General features: G+C 49.6%; 3 protein-coding genes across 4 annotated transcripts in view; 1 reads left to right on the top strand and 2 right to left on the bottom strand.

Annotated features, from left to right (window-relative positions):
• Positions 1 to 18151, top strand: part of CNOT6L (CCR4-NOT transcription complex subunit 6 like) — a 29129-nt gene extending 10978 nt beyond the window's left edge. The window contains exons 2-12 of one of the 2 annotated variants that reach the window (XM_058024160.1): positions 1731 to 1852; positions 1959 to 2145; positions 2532 to 2617; positions 2962 to 3051; positions 3828 to 3896; positions 4148 to 4305; positions 4675 to 4829; positions 5090 to 5241; positions 5952 to 6176; positions 6638 to 6840; positions 16491 to 18151. In XM_058024160.1, the coding sequence (XP_057880143.1) occupies positions 1741 to 1852; positions 1959 to 2145; positions 2532 to 2617; positions 2962 to 3051; positions 3828 to 3896; positions 4148 to 4305; positions 4675 to 4829; positions 5090 to 5241; positions 5952 to 6176; positions 6638 to 6840; positions 16491 to 16703 (1650 nt within the window). In that variant the 5' untranslated portion in view covers positions 1731 to 1740 and the 3' untranslated portion in view covers positions 16704 to 18151. Of the gene's footprint in view, positions 1 to 1730; positions 1853 to 1958; positions 2146 to 2531; positions 2618 to 2961; positions 3052 to 3827; positions 3897 to 4147; positions 4306 to 4674; positions 4830 to 5089; positions 5242 to 5951; positions 6177 to 6637; positions 6841 to 6936; positions 8189 to 16490 lie in introns of those variants that run through there. The other variant, XM_058024159.1, reaches the window with a different exon arrangement.
• Positions 11112 to 12426, bottom strand: LOC131084178 (interleukin-8-like). The gene is given in 6 exon segments (XM_058025377.1): positions 11112 to 11216; positions 11218 to 11274; positions 11276 to 11320; positions 11426 to 11509; positions 11769 to 11898; positions 12375 to 12426. Coding segments are annotated over 6 exon segments (411 nt in total). The 3' UTR covers positions 11112 to 11173.
• On the bottom strand, positions 12749 to 13671 carry LOC131083444 (C-X-C motif chemokine 5-like). The gene is made up of 4 exons (XM_058024161.1): positions 13589 to 13671; positions 13316 to 13445; positions 13082 to 13165; positions 12749 to 12999 (listed from the first exon to the last, which is right to left on the bottom strand). Exons 1-4 carry the CDS (start codon positions 13650 to 13652, stop codon positions 12975 to 12977), a joined length of 303 nt encoding a protein of 100 aa, XP_057880144.1. The 5' UTR covers positions 13653 to 13671; the 3' UTR covers positions 12749 to 12974.
• Positions 18152 to 18696: the final 545 nt, after the last annotated feature.

The raw sequence follows: 18696 nt of genomic DNA, 5'->3' as shown, positions 1-18696 counted from the left end.
CAGGTGGTCTCAGCACCGTGGTTTTAAGGACTTCATCACAGAGCACTCACCCAAATCCTGGGTTTGGACAGCGAAGTTCTCTGTGTCTTGGGTCCAGGTGCCGTAGAGGTACAGATCAGTTTGAGATCTGCCAGATGCAGCAGCAAGGGCAGGTGGAATGGGGCTCTTGTGGCTGTGAGGAGTCTGTGTGAGTGCTCCCCACTTTCACACCAGCACTTGAAGAGTGAAGATAAATCCAGCAAAATGCAAAGCACCAGAGATTTGGCACTCCCAAAGCACAGCCTGCTCGTGCGGGGGGGGAAAGGCTGTTGTGATTTTGGGGTTCTGGAGCAAAGATGGAAGGATTCCAGGTGTAATCCCTTGTCCTTAAGTGACTGGTTCCCTTCATGGCCCTGTGCCAGGCAGTGTGAGCACAGAATCCTCTTATCCCATAGCTCTGCTGGCCGTGTGACCTCGCCTGGACATCACAGGGGGCTATAAATAGATGTGGGGCTCACATGTGCCCCTGCAGTTCCCTTGGGCCCTGGTCAGGGAAGGAAGCAGCAGCCCTGTGAGTGAGAGCCTTGGCAGGGGACAGCCCTGCCAGCTCCTGCCCCGTGCCAGAACGCTGGTCTGGCTGTCAGCATCAGCTGGAAAACACTGCAGAACTTGACCCTCAGAGAGGGAAAGTGGCATCTTGGGCTAGCTGGACTTGCTGAACAGAACCCTCAGCTTGTTACCTCAGATTCAAGTTGGAGCTGTTTGAAGAACTTCCCAGCTACTGCAGCTGGCTGGAGGAGAGTCTGTATGAGGGAAGAGCTGCATCCTCTGGAGCAGCTGCTTTGGAATTGTACAAAATCAAGGCTCGTGCATTTTGTGTGTCTGGGGAGGAGGAGATCGGCCAGCAGCAAACTGGTGTTTTTAAATCACACACAGAGTCCTGCCCAGCACAACAGCCTAGGGAGGCATGGAATAAAACCTCTCCCTGTGTCCCCTGGCAAGTGGATGGTTCTTGAATGGGACATCAGAGCTGACAATCAGGACTGCTGGATGAATTTGGCATGCACAGGCTCTTCCTTAGGCTTCTGATATTCACATTTTGCACTGGGCTGGAGCCCTTTGTGCCCCAGAACAGCTAAATGGGAGCTTTACCTGAGCTCTTTTTGTGGCTCCTGGGCCATTAGGAATACAAAGGTCTTCACTGATCCCGAGGATGAAAAAGACAGAACACAAAAGCTGGATAGTTAGTGGGGAAATGGAGCTAATTCCCCCTCAGACTGCAATTTTGAGCCATGAACTGGAGTGCAGTGCAGTGGAGAAGTGGGACTTTGTAAGCTGAAGTTAAGAGCCTTCCCTTCAATTCTTGGTTCCCTGTGGAAGCTACAGGAGGGAGCAATCCAGGAACAGCAGAATGCTTCTGATCTTGTCTGCAGGCTCTGCACACAGCAAAAAACTCTGTGGGTTATGGGGGATAAACTGGGAAACCCAGCAGGTGACTGCAGAAACCCCAACTTCCTAGGATGAAATGCTCTTCTTCGTCCTGGGCTTCTGCCCAGGTGTGAGCCCTGCTTGGCAGCCCCACAGTTGTTGTGCATAAACTCTGGTATTTACCATTGCCATTGGTAAACTGCTATAAACTCTGGTATTGTGCATAAACCCTGTGGTGTTGCAGGGTATCCTGGGAAAGGTCAGCTCCTGGCAGGACAGAAAGGAAGGAATGCTGTGCAGTAACAGTTGTGATGGTGTTTCAGACTAACAGGGATGCCAAAGGAAAAATATGATCCTCCAGATCCTCGCAGAATTTACACCATCATGTCGGCGGAAGAGGTGGCCAACGGGAAGAAGTCGCACTGGGCTGAACTAGAGATCTCGGGTGAGTTGGTTGTGGTTTAAATTCCCACAGCTGGTGCCCCAGGCCACTCCAGATCCAGAGGGGGTCCAGACTGAAGAGGTTTAAGCTCCTTGCTTTGCTCTTGCAGGGAGAGTGCGGAGCTTAAGCACGTCGCTGTGGTCGCTGACACACCTGACTGCTCTGCACCTCAATGACAACAACCTTACTCGCATTCCACCTGATATTGCCAAGCTTCACAATCTGGTTTACCTGGATCTGTCATCCAACAAACTCAGAAGTTTACCAGCAGAACTAGGAAACATGGTGTCTCTCAGGTGAGGGGAATTATTCTGGTTGACTTTCCAACAAATCTCTGGCGTGGGATTGGGACCGAGAGTTTCAGTTTGTTTCCTGTGCTTGTTATTTCAAATAATCCTGAAAAACTCCAGGCTGGTGCAGAGCTTTGGTTCTAATAATTACTTTTGGGTTCACTGATTGTTGATATATCACTGTTTCCATACCTGGTTTCATCTTGGGCTTTGTGGCCTTTTCCCCCCTAATGAATCTATTTCAGTCCTGCTCTGACATGGGAAGATTGGCATATCTTTCCATAATAAAATTCAGGGTGAAAAGTGTTCTCTTTGAGGACGAGCAGTGTACAGCACCTTAGGAGTTTGTTCTGCAGTAATCCTCACCCAGAGTGTTTTTGCATTTGCTGCAGGGAATTGCTTTTAAATAACAATCTGTTACGGGTTTTGCCTTATGAACTTGGACGGCTCTTCCAGCTGCAAACCCTGGGTTTGAAAGGTGAGCTCTTCCCAATTCTATATTCCGGGAATATAGAATTCTCGGGAATCCTGAGGGGGGCTGGCCTGAAAAACTTCCTCTGTTACCTCAGGGTTTTCTTACAGGTTATTTTAAGCATTAAGTTGGTACCAAAAATGACCAGGCAGTTGGGGGAACAATGCTTCTCTTTCTTAGTGCTGCTAAACTTCCTTAGGAGCTCATTTCAAATCTGCAGTCAGGGAAATAAACCCTTTAACCTGCTGGGTTAATTTGTCTGTTCTCATTCTGGGAAATTTTCTTTGGGTGGAAAGCCTCAAGAAAGGCAGGCAGCTGATCCCCCTGCTGTTGTTTTGTGCTGTTGACAGGCAATCCTTTATCCCAAGATATTCTCAGCCTCTACCAGGATCCAGACGGAACCCGAAAGCTACTGAACTACATGCTTGACAATCTAGCAGGTACAGCCCCAGGGATCTGGTGCAAAAAGGCTTTAAAAGTAGCATTTGCTGTTAAAACAAGACTCTGAACCACTGCAGGGAGAGTATTCCTTCCCTGCCACAGTGTTTTCGTCTGGTGGCTCCAGTCATATCCCAAAACACACCCTCAGCCCTAGTGGAAGAGGCTGATTGTACTGTCTAAGGGTCTCCTGTGTTACAGCCAAATGTTCTCTCTGTTCTGTTTGAAACCCTTCAATTACCAGCCAAGGGCAAATGCCTTGCTGAAGCCATTTTGGTTCTCCCCACCAGAAATAATCATTTGAATGCAAGCCGAATGTCAAATTTAGCTCAAGAAACACGGAAGCCATTAAGAACATCCAGTACCTGACCTGAGTCCTGCTTTGTGGTTCTGTAACTGAGCCTTCTGCTTTGCCACTCAGTGTCTCCCAGGTTCAGGCACTGCAGGAACGATGGATGCAGGGCAAGGTTCTTGGAGAAGGGATGGCTGAACCATGCCAGGGTTTACCCTCCTTCTTCAGCAGATTATTCAATGTTTCAGTATTCACTTATTTCGGTTGTGCTTCTAAATCTGAGAAGAAGAGACAGAAATAGTCACCAATCTTACAAATGACATTTTTTCTCTTACTAGAGCTACTCATTTAAATGATTTTTGCCTCCCCTGAAGACTCGGGGAGTTGGGGATGCAAAACACATTATTGTTCAGTCATCACTTTGACTTGGGAACTGTAGCTTACAAATAGAAACTCTGAATTAATCATTGGTTTAATTTTTTGCAGTTCACCCAGAGCAGCTGCCTCCAAGGCCATGGATTACTTTAAAAGAACGAGACCAAATTCTGCCCTCAGGTAAATCTGTGTTCACAAGGTGACACAGTGGGAAACTTACCTTGGACTTCATTTTCCTGGATCAGAGTGAAAACAGCAATTTGTTCATTTGTACTAGAAAAATTACCATACGGCTGTGCTGTAAATACCATTTTTGCCATTTGAATGGGATGCTGGGCATTTCTTTTCCACGCTGGGCTTTGTCACTCTTGTCCAAGCCAAAGAGACAATCTCCAGAGGCTGACAACCTTTCCTTTTCTCTCTCTTTGCAGCTTCATTTACAGTCATGTGTTACAATGTGTTGTGTGATAAATACGCCACCCGGCAGCTCTATGGCTACTGCCCGTCCTGGGCACTCAATTGGGAGTACAGGAAAAAGGGAATCATGGAAGAAATCGTCAACTGTGATGCAGACATCATCAGTCTTCAGGTAGTAAAACATAACTGCATTTTCCATCAGAAACAGCAAACCTGAACCTCCACCTTTAGGATTAAATGTTCCCTTGGGAGCACCATAGTCACCTGCTCAATAGCAAATTCCAGGTCTTCCCAATGCAAGCTGTATATCCATATTCCAGTGTCAAACACACCAGGTGTGGTCTGCTGCTATCCAAAATACACCTCTCACTTTGCCTGTGGGAGGGATTCCAGGGAATGCAGGAATGTACATCCATTCCCAGCAGGCCATTGGTCTAGGAAGGGACATGGATTGTGCAGCTTTTCTGCCTGCAAGCCTGGGCAGGCACAAGGAAGGGTTTCCTTCACTTCTTTAGCCTGAGGTGTTTGTGTACAATTGCAGGAAGTGGAAACGGAGCAATACTTCACCCTTTTCCTGCCAGCCCTGAAAGAACGGGGATATGACGGATTCTTTTCTCCAAAGTCACGTGCCAAAATCATGTCGGAGCAGGAGAAAAAGCATGTGGATGGCTGCGCCATATTCTTCAAAACAGAAAAGTAAGGGGCAGCAGCAGCTTCCAAAATTTACACTTAAACCTCAGAACAGCTCCCCTTCTTTAGGATGGAAGCTTCCCAAAGCCTGAGAGTGAAAACTCTCAGAGTTTTCACTGCAAAAGAAGAACGCAGCTCTCGGGTTGTGCCCAGTGGTTTGGAAGAGGGGGAGCCTGTGAGAGCAGACAGGGATGTTTTTCAGATGGGGACATTGCCACAGGGGCTGTGTCACAGCTGCTCACTGTGTTTCTCCCCTCCTTGCCCAGGTTCACTCTGGTGCAGAAGCACACGGTGGAGTTCAACCAGGTGGCCATGGCCAACTCGGAGGGCTCAGAAGCCATGTTGAACAGAGTGATGACCAAGGACAACATCGGGGTAGCCGTGGTGCTGGAGGTGCACAAGGAATTATTTGGAGCAAGTGAGTATGACTGTGGTGTCCTCACTGCTACTTAGTTCCAGGGACAGGCACGAGTTATTCCTAGGTAATCCACGCTGTTCCCATTGGTAGTGCAGCCAAACCCAGCCCATGGTGGCTCAGACAGGCAGAGATGACATGGTCTGGCTGTGCTCGCAGCCCAGCATTTGTTTTTCTCCTTTCAGGTTTCTCTCCCTGCTTACTTACTCTGTTACTTTCTGCTTGAGCAGCTCAGCTTTCCCAAGGTCAATGTGTTTACACACATTTGCTCTTACCAGTAGTTGGCAACAATGTTCAACTTCTATTTTCAACTCTCTTTTCCTCCCCTGGGTTGACTCCTTCCACCCGCCCCCAGTGATTAGATGTCAGTGCTAATGTACTGATGTGGAAGGAGGAGATTATCAGGTATCTTTTCCTGCCTCTTGATTGACTGTTACATTTTCATTAAGTTTGATGAGATGCAGCAGACAATTCCAACACAGGTAGCTGCTGTGTCCCCATGGCTCTGTCACCCTGCTCTGTCTCCATGGCTGGGGTTTTCATGGCTTCAGAGGAGGCTGGAAGGAGCTCCCTGGGCTGTTTACAGGCATTTCAGCAGGTTTAAGCAATGAAAACACACCCATCTGCTGCTGTGTCTGAGCTCTGAGGAGCTACACCCCGAGTATGCACAAGCAGGAACACAGAACCTCTCACTGCTAACGTTGTCTGTCCAGGTATGAAATCGCTTCACGTGGACAAGCAGCTGCTCATTGTGGCCAATGCCCACATGCACTGGGACCCCGAGTACTCAGATGTGAAACTCATCCAAACCATGATGTTCGTCTCAGAACTGAAAAACATCCTGGAGAAAGCCTCGAGCAGGCCCAGTAGCCCAACGGCAGATCCCAACTCTATCCCTCTGGTGCTGTGTGCAGATCTCAACTCACTGCCTGACTCAGGTAAGGCTGGCTTTTAGGCCTGACTTTTAACTCACCTTCTTAGAACATTCAGGTCCGCTTTCTCTTCTGAAGGTGCGGGGATTGTTTGCACTGCCCAGGGAAGGCATGGATGAAAGCTTTCCTAGGAACTGCTGCCTTTGGAAATCTGGCTGAAGAGACTGTGAGTCCTCCAGCTGAGTTGCCTGCTTTTCATGCTCAGCTAGACACTCCAAGAGAGCTGGCTGCACCTGCAGAAGTGTAGAAAGGCACAATTAGATCTTAAATAAATCATTACATAAACACCCATGCCTGAAGCAGCAATAAGTAGGAAAGAAGTGAGTTCCTGATGAAGACTTTCCAATGAGGGGGGTTTGGGTTGCTTTGCTAACTCTGAACTCATGGTGCCTTGGTGGCCTTCTGGTTTTTAATATCCCAAAGCTGTCTTTCAAAGCAGCTCCCTAAACCCTTCCCCTTGCCCACAGGTGTAGTGGAATACCTGAGCAATGGCATCGTAGCTGACAACCACAAGGACTTCAAGGAGCTGCGTTACAACGAGTGTCTGATGAACTTCAGCGGCAACGGCAAGAACGGAGCCTCGGAGGGCAGGATCACGCACGGCTTCCAGCTCAAGAGCGCCTATGAGAACAACCTGATGCCTTACACCAATTACACTTTCGACTTCAAAGTAAGCCCCGCTCCCGCTCGGCTCCCTGACCTCGGCTGCCCCGGGGTTAGCGAGGGCGGGCCCCGCCCTCACCACGCTCCCTCCCTCTCTCCGCAGGGTGTGATTGACTACATTTTCTACTCCAACACCCACATGAACGTGCTGGGAGTGCTGGGCCCTTTGGACCCTCAGTGGCTGGTGGACAACAACATCACGGGGTGCCCGCACCCGCACATCCCCTCGGACCACTTCTCGCTGCTGACGCAGCTGGAGCTGCAGCCGCCGCTGCTGCCGCTGGTGAACGGCGTGCACCTGCCCTCCCGCAGGTAGTGAGTGCAGCTCCTGCCCGCCCCACGGACCTGTACACTTGTAAATCCCTCTAGATAGGAGTGAAGTATGGCCAACCTTCAGCTGCTTCTTCGAGCTCCTTTCCTTATGTGTTTGAGAAGAGATTTTTGCACATTTTGGTGCACGTCGGTATCATTTGGCACTAGGGCTGGAACCAAAGTATTATTCCCCAAAGTATTATTTCCCCGTTTTTAATTTAATTTTTGTTTGTGTTTTGGGGTTTTTTTTATTTTACTTTAAACTGGCTTTTTCTTTTCAGTAGGAAGCTGCACTTCTAAATGGAAAAAAGAGATGTAAAAAACTTGCATTTAACATATTTCAAGGTAATGCTTTTTTCCAGAACGTGGCAAATTGAGCCAACCTTTTAGGAGAAAGAAAAACAAAACTAGAGATGCTTGTATTGTAGGAAGAATGTTAGAAATACTGTTTGTTCAAATCCAAAATGGAGACTCAACTCTGCATTCAACATAAATTTTGCACATTATCAAAGCACTTAATTACCTGACTATAAACGATTGGCAGCATGGCCCTGCCCCTCATCTCAGTACTATCAGAAAACCAAAGATAGCCAAGTATCTGTGATCAAATTCGAGCTCTAAATCCTCCTGGTTCCAATTTGTTTGGGAGCTGTTGTCAGTCAGGGCTGAAGTAAAAACCTGCTGGTTCCTTCCCAAATGTTAATGCTCTTTGGATGTGTTGGAAATCCTTGTTTTCTTTCCTTTTAATGCTCTGGGTGGCCAGTTCAAAACCTTGTGCCTCAAGAGGCATTAAACACGATGCAATTTTCTGGAGAGAAAAAAAAAAAAACAAACAAAAAAAAAACCAAGTTGTTTGGCTGCTTAATGTTTTTAAAAAAAAGGCAAGTGATAGGAAAAGGTCGTGTCTGTGTTTTTAAGTTTTTCTTTATTCTGCTTTTTTGCTGCTATAAGATTTTCTTGAATTTCTATTTGAAACTTTTCATGCACTTTACTGTTTCTAGTCTCCAAATGTGATATTTTTAATAAATGAAAAGCATTTTCCATGATGTGAATGAAATTTTTAAGCAGATTGATAAGCCTATATTTATGTCTCATTCATATACTTCAAAAAAAGTCCAATTTGAATTGTGAAATTAGTTTTAAATACAAAAGAGCCATCTTCTGTCTTGCAAAACTGCCAAGTCAGGCTGCTCCTCTTTAATTAAACATTTCCTTTGTCATTTTATACACAGGAAATTTTCCATAGGGGGAAAAAAATCAATTTGACTTAGAGGAGAAACTATTCCCTGACTCTGACTAGGGGCCAGGGAGGGGGTGGAGTGGGCCAGAAGGCAAAAATGGGTTCAGCAAAGTGACAACTCCCTTGGAAAAGTGCCTAAAAAATGGGGGTGTCATCTATGGCCTGGGATCAATTGGAAGCAATGGGGGAAAGCCCTGCATAGCACTTGCTTTGTGCAAAACCAAAAACAAACAAACAAAAAAAAACCAAAACAAACAAAAAAAAAACAAACAACCAAAAAAAAAAAACCACAAAACAAAAAGAGGGGAAAATAATCCCTTTCCAGAGATGGATTTTCCTCTGGGTGCAGGTATCTCTGTTGGAATATACCTCAGCATTCCCTACCTGGCCATGGCACATGGATTGGAGAGCACTGGAAAGTAGAATAGCATGAAAAACTTAATTCTGTGGACATTACCTTTCTGTATTCAGCTGCTGTATGTTTTTTGGGGAGGGGGGGATGCTTTGCTCCCCCTGTTCCTCCAGGCACAGTGGTCCCAGCATGAGCAGTGTTTCCTAACCATACTTCACTCCCAGTATTTTTGGAGCTGTTTGTACAAAATGGAATTTCCAATTCGCCCGTGACTGTCTATGAACTGCAGTGGAGCCCATTTAATAATAAAAATCCAAACCCAGCACCAATGTTTTGTAATGTGGGGGTGGAAGAGGATGGGGATGGGAAAACCCAAACCTTGGCAAATGTTGTAAGCTGCTCCTGCTGGATTTCCCTTGGGTTTCTAGCCATGGAAGTGTTCTGTTGCACCAAGGTGTTCCACTGGATTTTCTCTGCTGCACTTCCCAATGCTCATCAGGCCACGTGGTTTTTAACACAAAATGTTTTTTTAACAGACATTGCACAAAAAAACCCCAGTTTTGTTCATGTTTCAGTCAATGCATATGTTTACCTGCCTCTCCTGTGTGGCTTCCTCCTGGTTTTCCCTTCCCAGCAGGAGCAGTGAGGGGATGGTGCTTTTTTCCCCGGCCTCGGTTCCCGGCATGTTGCAGGCAATACCTGGAAAAAAGGCTCCAGGCCCTTCCCTGCTGCTCACTGCCTCTGCTTCCCAAACACGGTGCCTGGTGTCCATTCCCCAGCAACAGCACTGCCTAAAGCCAGCAGAGAAAACAAAATCCAACACCCTTCTACAAGCAACTTTTTAAAAAACTCAATCTGGTGAATCTGTCCGATTACGGGGTTTTGTGTGTGTATATATATATACATATATATATATATATAAAGAGAATTTTGTACAATGCAGCTGAATATTTCTGCTTCCTTCTTTCACTGCAAGGAGACTGAACCTTCCACAGGTTTGGTCACGCACACTCCCTCCCCCTCACCCTTTGGTGTTCCAAGGTAACCCAGATCCCAAGAGAACCTGGTGGGAACCACTCACATATTGATCCTCTCTGCCAAGCATCAGCCAAGAACTCACTTCAGTTAGAAATATTTTTAGGTGGTGATCATAAACCTCTAGATTCAGGTTTGGCACAACCCTTCCCTGTGGGAATGGTGAAGGTGAGAGTGATCCCAGTGCTTGGGGTCCATCCATCCTCTTTGGAGGCTCCCACACCACCTTGCAGTGGTTGCTTTGAGAGCTCAGGGGGTTTTAAATCAGATTTTTTTCTTGTGTGCTGCCTTTGCAGGCAGGAGGTGCCGTCTCTGAAAAGGTGGAAGTGCACGTGGAGCAGGGGCAGCTGCAGGGTCACTCCCCGGCAAGCTTACACTACAGTTCTGGGGGGATTTATGCCCTGCCTCATGGGAATAGCAGCTTTGCTTCACATCTGGGGACCTGGGGGCCTCTGGCAGGAGGAAACACTGCTTGCCCGGGACCTTCAGGCAGCTGGGGAAAGGGAGGTCATCAAACCCTGAACTGCTACATTTTTCTTCCCTTTAAAAATTACTTTTACTTTTTTTAATTTGCTCATTGTGCAGATGGGATATTGCTCACTCACATTGGATAAGGCTAAACATCCACTGGTTTCTTCCCACCACATCCTTCTGGAGTCAACAGACAGCCCTTTTGCAACCATTCTTATCCCTGCTGTGGTTCCTGAGGAGCACAGGGCAGGAAGAAGGGAGATACAGAGCCTGGGTGGGCATTTCCCAGCTTGCCCAGGGACACATTACTGGCATCAAGTGGGGTGGGCGGGCAACACAAATTTGATTCCTGCAGACCTTAAACACCTCCTCCCAGAATGGCCAAGCCAGACTGCAAACAGGGATAATCCTGCACAGGTCACAAGTCACACCTGTGTCACCTCAGTGCGTGTGGCCGAGGCACACTGACTGCTGTGCCAGGCTGGGAAATGGGACTCCACAGAAAGCCTCAGCCAGTGACTGGGAAATTTCCCGCTTCTGTGTTTCCACAGCCAGGAGCCAGCAGCAGACCATATCCAACTCCTGCAATTACCTGCTCCTGCCAGGAGCTGTCAGGAAAAGGCACCGACTCCTGGAGCAGAAGTGTCCTCGGCAAGGCAGCCAAAGGCTTCACGGTGCCACAGTCCAGCCTTAACTCCCCACTCCAAAAATCCCAATTTTTACCCAAATCCAGGCAGAAAGAGCTGCCACAGCCAGGGAGGGGGAGCACATTCATCCTTTTATTGCTGCCACCGGGATGTGCTGTGATTGCGTGTGGGAACAGCGCAGGCACTCGAAAGGGAAGGAAGCAGAGGGTGCCTGAGGGGAAAGCAGGGAAAGGCTCCTGCTCAGCCAAAACCCAGGAGCAGAGAAGGGCCAGCGTTGTGCCACTCAGCCCAGCGGGGCTGTGTCATTCCTGTCCCACGAGGGACTCAACCACGGATTCCTGGGATGTGGCCAGTGGGAAGGACGGGGCGGAGGTCTCCGAGGGGAGGTGCCTCCCGCCGCAGCCGTGGCAGTGCTTTCTTGATGCCATTCCTGGAGTTTGTGGAGGGAAAGAAAGGAAACCAGGAGAGTCAGGGGAAAGGGATGGTCCTGCAAAGGTGTTGGGTATGTGTTTTCCAGCCTCTGGGCATCGCCTACCTCTGCATCAGCTTGTGGATGAGCAGCTGGATCCAGGGCGCCTCGGGGGTCACGCACACCTGCCTGTTCTTCTTCAGGGTGAGGCTGTAAGGCCATGAGCCCCTCACCCCATGCATGTCCCTTCCCCAAAGCTTTTCTAACCCACAGAGAAAACACCCCTGTTCCCTCAGCATGAACATTTTGGGGCCCTGACCTGATGACCCTGAGCCACGCAGGGAGGGACACCCTTGAAATTGGGACCAAGAGTCACCCCGACATTTATGGGCTTCCCCCCTCCACGTACTTCTGCACCAGTACACAAAGGAGCAATTGGCAGGGATTGGTTCCCAGGCTTTGCACTTACATGACCTCCTTCCTCCTGCAGTGAATGCCCGGCGGGGTAACGTGGATGGTGAGGATCAGCCCCAGGTTGATGACGTGGGCAGTGGATTTGATGCACTTGCACCTCATGTTGGCTCTCCAGTGATGGACCTCTGCTCCAGGGCAGCCCACACAAGATCTTGGGCCCCCGAGGGGGAGGCATATCCCATCCCATCCCATCCCATCCCATCCCATCCCACCCCATCCCATCCCTGACACCCAGCAGGGCTAATCCCTCCCAGCACAGCCTTAAGGCTTCTTGTCCTGTATATGGAAGGGGTTTACCTGCAGGGTTGGAAAACTTAGCCAGCATTTTATGAAATAAACCCACTGCCCACCCACCAAGCACTCGAGTTTCGTGGGGGTCTGGAAGAGAAGCAGTTTAAACCCAAGGCAAACCCCCCCTCTCCACCCCCAGTACCCCCCTCCAGCTTAGCCACAGGATTTAGAAGACAAGCTCAAAGATAGGCAAGAACCAAAACTGAAAGCTTAGTAGATAAAATCCATGCTCAGCCCCATCTGGACACCCAGTGCCCCTGTCCAGGCGCTTGGAGGGGCCATGGATGGACAGACACCCGAAGGGACTCACCGCCCACGGGCACCAGGAGCAGGGCCAGCACCAGGGCCAGCAGCAGCCGCATCCTCACCGCCCTCCCCGAGCTGTGCCAGGGCCGCTTTATAGCCAGCCCCTCGCCCCAGGGGGGATTTCACAACACCCTCTGGGGCTGGGAAGGCCGAGGAGGGGGAGGACAAAGGGACAGCTCCAGTTCCCTGCCCTCGTTCCCCCTGCTAGAGATGACCTGTTCCTGCCCCTGCACCACAAAAAGCAGAAAATGTCGCAGGCACCTCCTCAAACCTGGTTTTGGCCAGGGGCTGCTGCCCCCCATGCCTCCCACCCCGAGCACCCCAATCCCTGGCATGACACGTGAAGGGAGGCAAGGGACAGGGACAGCGGGCTGCCACCTTTATTGGGCCTGCTGGGTCATGTTCAAAAGGGACTCGCAGCACATGGCTACGGGATGGGGAGAAGCTGGAAGCAGGGATGGGCATTTTTAAGGGTTTAAAGGCATTAAAAGGGGCTCAGGCAGCAGCATGCTTCCCTCTGGACTGGGGTAAGGCAACAGCAGGATGGGGAAGGGAGGCAGTTTTGGGCCCAGCACATCTGGCCATGCCTCTCGTGGCAGCTTCCTCAGCGGGGAGCCTTCTTCTTCCTCCTGCCAAAAGCAGAAGGGGAGCATGTGTGAAGAGAGGTTGCCACAGGATGCCCCTGGTGCTCAGAGGGAAAGGGGAGCTTACAGGTGAGGAAGGTCCTGCAAGAGTTTCCTCATCCACGGCGTGTCAGGATCCACGCAGATCCTCTTCAGGCTCTTGAGCATAATCCTGGAAAACACACGGCCTTTCAGACACAACACTTCCCCTCCTGCAGACAGCTGAGCCTCCCACCCCTGTCACAAGGACAATGAGCACCAAACCACAGCAGGTCCGGGAGGACAGGCAGGGCAGAGGGCACACAGCCCTGGGAGCACTTACACCACCTCGGGGCGCCGGCAGCTGCTCCCCACGGGCCACACCTCGATGCTGCTGTACATCTCGGGAGGGATGAAGGCTCGCGTGCTCTTGAGGCAGCGGCAGCTCAGGTTGCCGTTGGCTTCCAGGATTGCTGGGGGGCCACACGGCCATGGCGCACACAAAACCCCAAAAGCCTCCCGGGGCAATGCATCTCCTGCATCACCCAGCCCAAACCCGGCCAGCCTCACAGCCCCCACGATGCCCAGGGCCACCCGCGGGACAGGGCAGGCTCACCTGTGTCCCCAGGGTGGTGGGACAGCAGCAGCACGGCCAGCAGCAGGGCTGCCCGCACAGCCATGCCGGCCCCAGCCCGGGCCCCGCAGCATCCCTCTATTTGAGTGGGAAATAGGAGAAGTAAAGGGGCACAGGAGGCCCCAGGGTCGCTGCTGAGTCTGCAATTGCCGATAAAAGTGCCTTGGGGCTCAGCAGGGGGCCTGGCTTCCCGAAACTGGCTCTGCTTTCCCCTTCCTTTCTTGGTCGTTTCCTCCAACTTTGTTCTCAGCACACACAGCCCCACCAGTCTGGAGGCTTTCTGGGGTGCCTTTCTGTCCTGCACGATCAGGTATTACTCATTTCTCCTACAGCCACCTCGTCCCCCTGCAAGGCACAACCCAGCAGTGCCCTAGCGACATTTGCTTTTGATTTTTTTTACCCCAAAACTCTGCCAAGACGCTCACTCTCATTCCTGACATATTTCCTTACTGGCCTGGACTGGTTTTTAAAACAGCCACCTACAAATCCCAGCTCCATCACTTGGATGTGGAGCACTTCGGCTGGAGTGTCCCATCACCCAACCACCAACATTGTGCCCTCAAATCACCACCAGGGGAGATAACAGGTTATGATGGGAGGGACTCCTGACAAGAGGGGATAGCTTCATAATGCCAGAGGACAGGGTTAGATGGGATAGTCGGGGGAAATTTTTCCCTGTGAGGGTGGGCAGGCCCTGGCACAGGGTGCCCAGACAAGCTGTGGCTGCCCCTGGATCCCTGGAAGTGTCTAACACCAGGTTGGACAGGGCCTGAAACAACCTGTGATAGTGGAAGGTGTCCCTGTCCATGGCAGCAGGTGGGACTGGATGGACTTTGAGGTTACTTCTAATCCAAGCTGTCCTATGTCATTCTATGTCATTCTATCCTAGATTCAAAGCTAGGAGATCCAGAGAAAATACAACAGAAAGAAAAATCCTGCATTTTATTGGACTTGAGCTTCCGGAACAGGACATGCCACGCTGTGCCACACAAGCCTCAGACACACACTCTGTTGCCGAGCGCTACACATGGAAAAAGTCACAAAGTCATTCTTAAAGAAGCAGGAGCAGCCCCTGACAGGGAACAGTTTCACAGTCCACAGGCAACTAAATAAATGAAGGATTCATATTCACGCTGATCCAGGGACCAAGAGCAGGGGAGAACTTCCCCCCAAACCTGCCACGGGGCTGGGGCCAGCAGTGAGGCACCCTCCCCACAGCCACTGCCACCAGAGCCACATGTGGGGCTTTTGGGAAGGGGAGGAAGACAGGGCAAAGTGAGGAGCAGTCAGGTCTGCACACCTGGGCATCATCTGCCAACCTGCCTCGGGGCTCTGGGCACCAACTTCCTTAGCAGGAAACCTTTTATTTCTTCCTGTGAAAAGCAGAAAGAGGAGAAAGGTGTGAACATAGAGAAAATGGGGTCTGGGAGAGGAAGCTCCTGCCCCAGCCGAGGGAAGTCGCTGCTGTTTCCCCGGGGCAGGCATCGCTCGCCAGGATGGCCACAAACCCAGCACAGGCACCACACAGCAGGGCAGCTTTCCCAGCATCATCACACTGCTGCACTGCAGCCACGAGCAAACCCTGCTCCTGCCACTGCTCCCCTTGTGCTGCTCCCCCAAATCTAAATGCAGCACTTGCAGTGTGTAAGCCAGGGGCAGCACGACCCACAGATGGGTCATGTGGGGCTGAACACTGCTTTGCACAGCAAAGTGTTGCCCCTTATTGCCTTGGAAGAGGGTCCTTTGGACAGCAGCAGCTCTCCCAGAGCTCCTGGGCCCACGAGAGCCTCCCAGAACCGCGAGTGTACTAGGATGCTGTCCAGGGACACCTGAGCCAAAGGAGTTTCCACCCAACAACTTACGTGCTGGCAATGCGCTTCAGCAGCTTCTTCACCCAGGGGGCTTCGGGATTCACACACACCTTCCCTGAGGTTCTTAACTTAATGCTGAAATGCAAGGAGAGTTCCTGAGCATTCCTGTCCCCTCCAAAGGCAGGGATTCAAGCAGCCAGAGCTGATGGGGAAGAGTCACATTTTGCTCACAGTACCAACAATTGTAGAAAGCTGCCAGAGACAGAGAAAGCCACAGCATGGCTGGGAACAAGCAAGGCGCAACACATTCCTACGTGGAGCAGACACTTGAAGCCCTGAACATTGCTCCAAGAATTTTTTCTGGAGATTTACACATGTATCAACACCAAGCAACTAGAAAAATCTGGGAAAACTTGTTATGGCTCATGCTGCCTCAGTGTCGGAGGAAGTGCTTCCTCCAGGCTGCAAACACTCCTGCTCCAGGTCGAGGAAACCACGCTTTCCCCTGCTGGAGAGATTCCTTTAGGCCCTGGGGATCCGCATTTCTGCCCCTGACGTTTTTCAGCCAGGAAGCAGGTGGCGCTTTTGGAAAGGTTTAGATTCCAGAAGCGGGCGGGTGGCAGCAGAGGAGCCCCCGGCACTTACATGATCTCCGTGCGCCTGCAGCTGCTGCCCACGGGCCTTATCTCAATGCTCTCGTATTTCTTGGGACTGATGTATTCCGAGGTTGTCTTGGCACACCTACAGCTCAGGTTCCCGTTCACCTCCAGGATGGCTGAGAGACAGAGAAGGTGGCAGCTACAGGCACAGACAGGCTGACAGGGACCACAGTGAGAGGCTGCCACCTGCCCCTGCTCGGTTCCCTGCTCCCACACCGCTCCCAAAAGCTGAACCAGAGCCCTGCAAAGGATGCTGGTGCTTTTTCCCTGGCAAACAACAAGGCAAGCCCTCTCCAAACAGGCAGGAGGATGCCAAGCTCCCCAGTGGCTCTGGGTACAGGATGATGCCAGCAAAGGCACCGGGTTAGCGAGGGCGGGCCCCGCCCTCACCACGCTCCCTCCCTCTCTCCGCAGGGTGTGATTGACTACATTTTCTACTCCAACACTCACATGAACGTGCTGGGAGTGCTGGGCCCTTTGGACCCTCAGTGGCTGGTGGACAACAACATCACGGGGTGCCCGCACCCGCACATCCCCTCGGACCACTTCTCGCTGCTGACGCAGCTGGAGCTGCAGCCGCCGCTGCTGCCGCTGGTGAACGGCGTGCACCTGCCCTCCCGCAGGTAGTGAGTGCAGCTCCTGCCCGCCCCACGGACCTGTACACTTGTAAATCCCTCTAGATAGGAGTGAAGTATGGCCAACCTTCAGCTGCTTCTTCGAGCTCCTTTCCTTATGTGTTTGAGAAGAGATTTTTGCACATTTTGGTGCACGTCGGTATCATTTGGCACTAGGGCTGGAACCAAAGTATTATTCCCCAAAGTATTATTTCCCCGTTTTTAATTTAATTTTTGTTTGTGTTTTGGGTTTTTTTTTTTTTTTTTTTTACTTTAAACTGGCTTTTTCTTTTCAGTAGGAAGCTGCACTTCTAAATGGAAAAAAGAGATGTAAAAAACTTGCATTTAACATATTTCAAGGTAATGCTTTTTTTCCAGAACGTGGCAAATTGAGCCAACCTTTTAGGAGAAAGAAAAACAAAACTAGAGATGCTTGTATTGTAGGAAGAATGTTAGAAATACTGTTTGTTCAAATCCAAAATGGAGACTCAACTCTGCATTCAACATAAATTTTGCACATTATCAAAGCACTTAATTACCTGACTATAAACGATTGGCAGCATGGCCCTGCCCCTCATCTCAGTACTATCAGAAAACCAAAGATAGTCAAGTATCTGTGATCAAATTCGAGCTCTAAATCCTCCTGGTTCCAATTTGTTTGGGAGCTGTTGTCAGTCAGGGCTGAAGTAAAAACCTGCTGGTTCCTTCCCAAATGTTAATGCTCTTTGGATGTGTTGGAAATCCTTGTTTTCTTTCCTTTTAATGCTCTGGGTGGCCAGTTCAAAACCTTGTGCCTCAAGAGGCATTAAACACGATGCAATTTTCTGGAGAAAAAAAAAAAAAAAAAAAAAACAAAAACAAAAAAACAAAAAACCCCAAGTTTTTTGGCTGCTTAATGTTTTAAAAAAAGGCAAGTGATAGGAAAAGGTCGTGTCTGTGTTTTTAAGTTTTTCTTTATTCTGCTTTTTTGCTGCTATAAGATTTTCTTGAATTTCTATTTGAAACTTTTCATGCACTTTACTGTTTCTAGTCTCCAAATGTGATATTTTTAATAAATGAAAAGCATTTTCCATGATGTGAATGAAATTTTTAAGCAGATTGATAAGCCTATATTTATGTCTCATTCATATACTTCAAAAAAAGTCCAATTTGAATTGTGAAATTAGTTTTAAATACAAAAGAGCCATCTTCTGTCTTGCAAAACTGCCAAGTCAGGCTGCTCCTCTTTAATTAAACATTTCCTTTGTCATTTTATACACAGGAAATTTTCCATAGGGGGAAAAAAATCAATTTGACTTAGAGGAGAAACTATTCCCTGACTCTGACTAGGGGCCAGGGAGGGGGTGGAGTGGGCCAGAAGGCAAAAATGGGTTCAGCAAAGTGACAACTCCCTTGGAAAAGTGCCTAAAAAATGGGGGTGTCATCTATGGCCTGGGATCAATTGGAAGCAATGGGGGAAAGTCCTGCATAGCACTTGCTTTACGCAAAACCGAAAACAAACCAAACAAACAAACAAACAAAAAAACCAAAACAAAAAAAAAAAAGCAAAAAGAGGGGAAAAAAAAATCCCTTTCCAGAGATGGATTTTCCTCTGGGTGCAGGTATCTCTGTTGGAATATACCTCAGCATTCCCTACCTGGCCATGGCACATGGATTGGAGAGCACTGGAAAGTAGAATAGCATGAAAAACTTAATTCTGTGGACATTACCTTTCTGTATTCAGCTGCTGTATGTTTTTTGGGGAGGGGGGATGCTCTTCTCCCCCTGTTCCTCCAGGCACGGTGGTCCCAGCATGAGCAGTGTTTCCTAACCATACTTCACTCCCAGTATTTTTGGAGCTGTTTGTACAAAATGGAATTTCCAATTCGCCCGTGACTGTCTATGAACTGCAGTGGAGCCCATTTAGTAATAAAAATCCAAACCCAGCACCAATGTTTTGTAATGTGGGGGTGGAAGAGGATGGGGATGGGAAAACCCAAACCTTGGCAAATGTTGTAAGCTGCTCC

Source organism: Melospiza georgiana, chromosome 5, assembly GCF_028018845.1.
Source record: "Melospiza georgiana isolate bMelGeo1 chromosome 5, bMelGeo1.pri, whole genome shotgun sequence".
NCBI lineage: Eukaryota > Metazoa > Chordata > Aves > Passeriformes > Passerellidae > Melospiza > Melospiza georgiana.
Note: the sequence above shows the minus strand (reverse complement) of the source record. Positions and strands in the feature narration are given on the sequence as shown.

What these genes read in the sequence shown, in the direction of transcription:
- LOC131083444 (XM_058024161.1), bottom strand. Translation starts at nt 13,652, where the DNA reads ATGGCTGTGCGGGCAGCCCTGCTGCTGGCCGTGCTGCTGCTGTCCCAC. An exon ending in CCACCACCCTGGGGACACAG is followed by an intron (nt 13,446 to 13,588) that starts GTGAGCCTGCCC and finishes GTGGCCCCCCAG; the next exon opens with CAATCCTGGAAGCCAACGGC. An exon ending in TTGCAGGACCTTCCTCACCT is followed by an intron (nt 13,000 to 13,081) that starts GTAAGCTCCCCT and finishes TGCTTTTGGCAG; the next exon opens with GAGGAAGAAGAAGGCTCCCC.